Below are 3,111 nucleotides of genomic sequence, written 5' to 3'. Positions count from 1 at the left end.
TCATTTTTGTTCTTGTCGAATAAATTCATGAATATTTGGATCATCAATAGAATCTAAATTCGACAATAAAATTTTATTTTCTTCTTTAAATTCTTTTAGTTTCAAAGATCTATCTTTTATCTCCATATCTCGCTGCCTGTCTGCATTTGACTTTGCCAACAATTCAACAAGCCGATTATTTTCTGATTGTACCATTTTCATAGCCGATGAAAAACCTTCATCGATTTTTCTCTTCAATGTTGCTTTCTTCACACCAATAGGTTGTTGTGATGATGTGGAATCACCTGCAAGATCCTCAATCAAATTTAGTAAAAATGATAATAAGTTAGAAGATGATATTAGAGGTGAATCAGGAGTAGGAGTCTCAGACTCCGATGGAATATAAGAAGAGCCTTGCTTTCGGAATGTTTTCCTTCCAACATTGACATCTTTAAGCTTCTCAAAATCTTTCCACATATTCCACACAGAATCATGTCGAAAAGATGTTGAACGTGCATTCGGAGTTTTGCAATCTCATTTTGCAATTATTGCAGGGTCGTCACATTTTAAAAAAAAAAAGAAGTGCTCCATGATATATTAACTACATGTATTATACTGCACAACATGATAATCGAGGATGAACGTGATCTTAATGCACCAATTCAAGATGCTTGGGAAGGTCCAACTCCAACAGTAGAAATGGTAATAGATGAAAATTACTGATTTGAATAATTGTTAGCTCGGCACAAAAAAATTAAGGACAAAGATGCTCATTTTGCACTTCGTAATGCATTAATAGAGCATTTATGGGAGCAACATACTAATCTTGTAAGTTGAATATTTACGTAAAAATTAATTTTACCATAATGTAATATCTATTTAATTATATCTTATCAATGATTTTATTTTTATTTGAATTATACATTAATATGTATAATGTATAATATTTGCTTATAATTTATATTATTTAAAAATTAAAGGTATAAAATAATTTTATATTAAATAGTTATATAAGAAAGAAATATGAATTATATGGGATAAATATGTAAAAAAGAAAAAAGAAAGGATTTATTTTATAAAGAAAACAATATAACATAGAAGAGAGAGAAGAATATAAAAGGAATATTCTTTTTTTTGCGTAAAAATAATGTAATGGGTTGGAGTTAATTTGCATCATTTTGGTATAAAAATATGGTGCAGGGGTTGGAGATATCCTAATGTGATCCCAGAAGTGAGGTTTGGGAGATGTGCAGGCGTACGTAGAGAAGTGTGTGTAAGATATAAAAGAGAACTAAATTTTAACAGCAGGACGCCGGCAGAATAAGCGACCTACAGGTCGCTTGAACTATAAGCGACGTACCCTAGTATAAAAATCTCTCTGCTTCATTTGTGACCAAATTTTGCAGACAAATATCTTGGAGTCGACCACTGAACTTTTTGTGGAATTTGAAGAATCGGACTTTGTATACACACACTATGAGAATTGTTTTCTTCTTACAAATCTACATTTATCTTAAAATGATTTTGATAGAGTTAATCTTACTTCTTCTAATGAATAATTTTTAAAAATAAAACCGAAACATTCATGGAAGATTGGTGTTTTCCTAAATTAAAAGTTTTTATCTTGCTTCTTTTGTTTTTTTTCTTCTTTCATTTACCACTGGAAAAGGGTTTACCCGGTGCACTTATTTTGTTAAAGAAAAATAATAAAATGATAGTGATGTGCCCCCAACTTCTGTCTGTGGATTAACTTAAAAACAAAAGTTTATTTTTATTCGGTTGTTTCATCCAAAATGTTTTCTTAATTATTCTAAGTTGAAATAACAATTGAAGGTACATTTTAAGAAAATTTTCAAATCTTCAACTGTAACGATCCAACCGGTCGTTTCGACTTTTAGAACCCCGTTCCCTTAAATAAAACTTTTCGAATGTGTTTTTAATGATTTATGACTTGCGGGGATGGTTGATTCGGGATTTGGATATGTTTGGGTTGAAATCGGAACACTTGGTTCCTTAAGCTAACTTTAAAAGGTCAAGTTTGACTTCGGTCAACATTTTGAGAAAACGACCTCAAAATCGGGATTTGACGGTTCCAATAGGTTCGTATGATGATTTTGGATTTGGGCATATGTCCGAATCAGATTTTGGATAATCCGGGAGCGTTTTGACGCTTAATAGTAAAAATTAACTATTTGAAGGTTTAAAATTCATTAAATTTGGTTTGGAGTAGGATTTTGAGTAATTAAAGTCCGTTTGGAATTTCGAGTTTGGGAATAGTTCCGTATAGTGATTTAAGACTTGCACGCAAATTTTCGTGTCATTCCGAGTAGTTTAAGTATATTTCGGCGCATTGGAAGTAAATTGAAGAACTTGAAAATTTTAAATTTGAATCAATTTGGTTTAGGGTATGATTATTAGATTTGATGTTGTTTTACGCGTTCCGAGAGTTCGAGCGAGTCCGTTTTATGATTACAAACCTGTTGGTATATTCGGGCGGGGTCCGGGGGATCCCGAGGGTTAACCGGACGAGGCTCGAACCAATTTCGGACTTGGGAGAAAAATATTGAAGCTTTCTGCTTCTGGTACGTTCGCACCTGTGTTTGGACAGTCGCAGGTGCGACTCTCGCAGATGCGAGGTTCATGCAAAGAAGCAGAAAAAGGGAAGGGGAGGCTACTGCCGCAGATGCGGAATTTTGGCGCAGGTGCGAGGCAGTGCGCGCAGATTCGAAAGGGGGCAGGCGATCGAAACTCGCACCTGCGAGGATTTTCTGCGGGTGCGGTACCCCTTCCGTAGGTGCGTAACCACTGCTTGGCAGAATGGTTAAAAATCGGGGTTCGGATATTTTGAGCCCATTTTTCCTCCATTTTCTGGCGATTTCAGAGCTTTTGAGATGGGAGTTCAACTAACAACTTGGAGGTAAGTTAATTCTACAACCCTTGAGTTAAATACATAGATTATAGGTAGATTATAACTAGTAAATCTTAGAAATCAAAGGCTTAGATGAAAAACCTAGATTTTTATAAAAAATGAGATTTTAAGTTTTTAACCACGAAAATAGTTATGGAATTGGATAGAAATTATATATTTAAGTTTTTGATATTATGGGTAACGTTTTTATCCGAAAATTTTCA

The 3,111-nt window shown here is 33.9% G+C and overlaps 1 protein-coding gene across 1 annotated transcript; it reads right to left on the bottom strand.

Annotated features, from left to right (window-relative positions):
- LOC104105251 (uncharacterized) lies at positions 1–456 on the bottom strand. The gene has a single exon (XM_009613507.1). The coding sequence runs from the start codon at positions 454–456 to the stop codon at positions 1–3; it is 456 nt and encodes a 151-aa protein (XP_009611802.1).
- Positions 457–3,111: the final 2,655 nt, after the last annotated feature.

Source organism: Nicotiana tomentosiformis, chromosome 5 (assembly GCF_000390325.3).
Source record: "Nicotiana tomentosiformis chromosome 5, ASM39032v3, whole genome shotgun sequence".
Taxonomy (NCBI): domain Eukaryota; kingdom Viridiplantae; phylum Streptophyta; class Magnoliopsida; order Solanales; family Solanaceae; genus Nicotiana; species Nicotiana tomentosiformis.
This window is presented reverse-complemented; position numbering and strand designations above follow the sequence as displayed.

What these genes read in the sequence shown, in the direction of transcription:
- LOC104105251 (XM_009613507.1), bottom strand. Translation starts at nt 456, where the DNA reads ATGTGGAAAGATTTTGAGAAGCTTAAAGATGTCAATGTTGGAAGGAAA.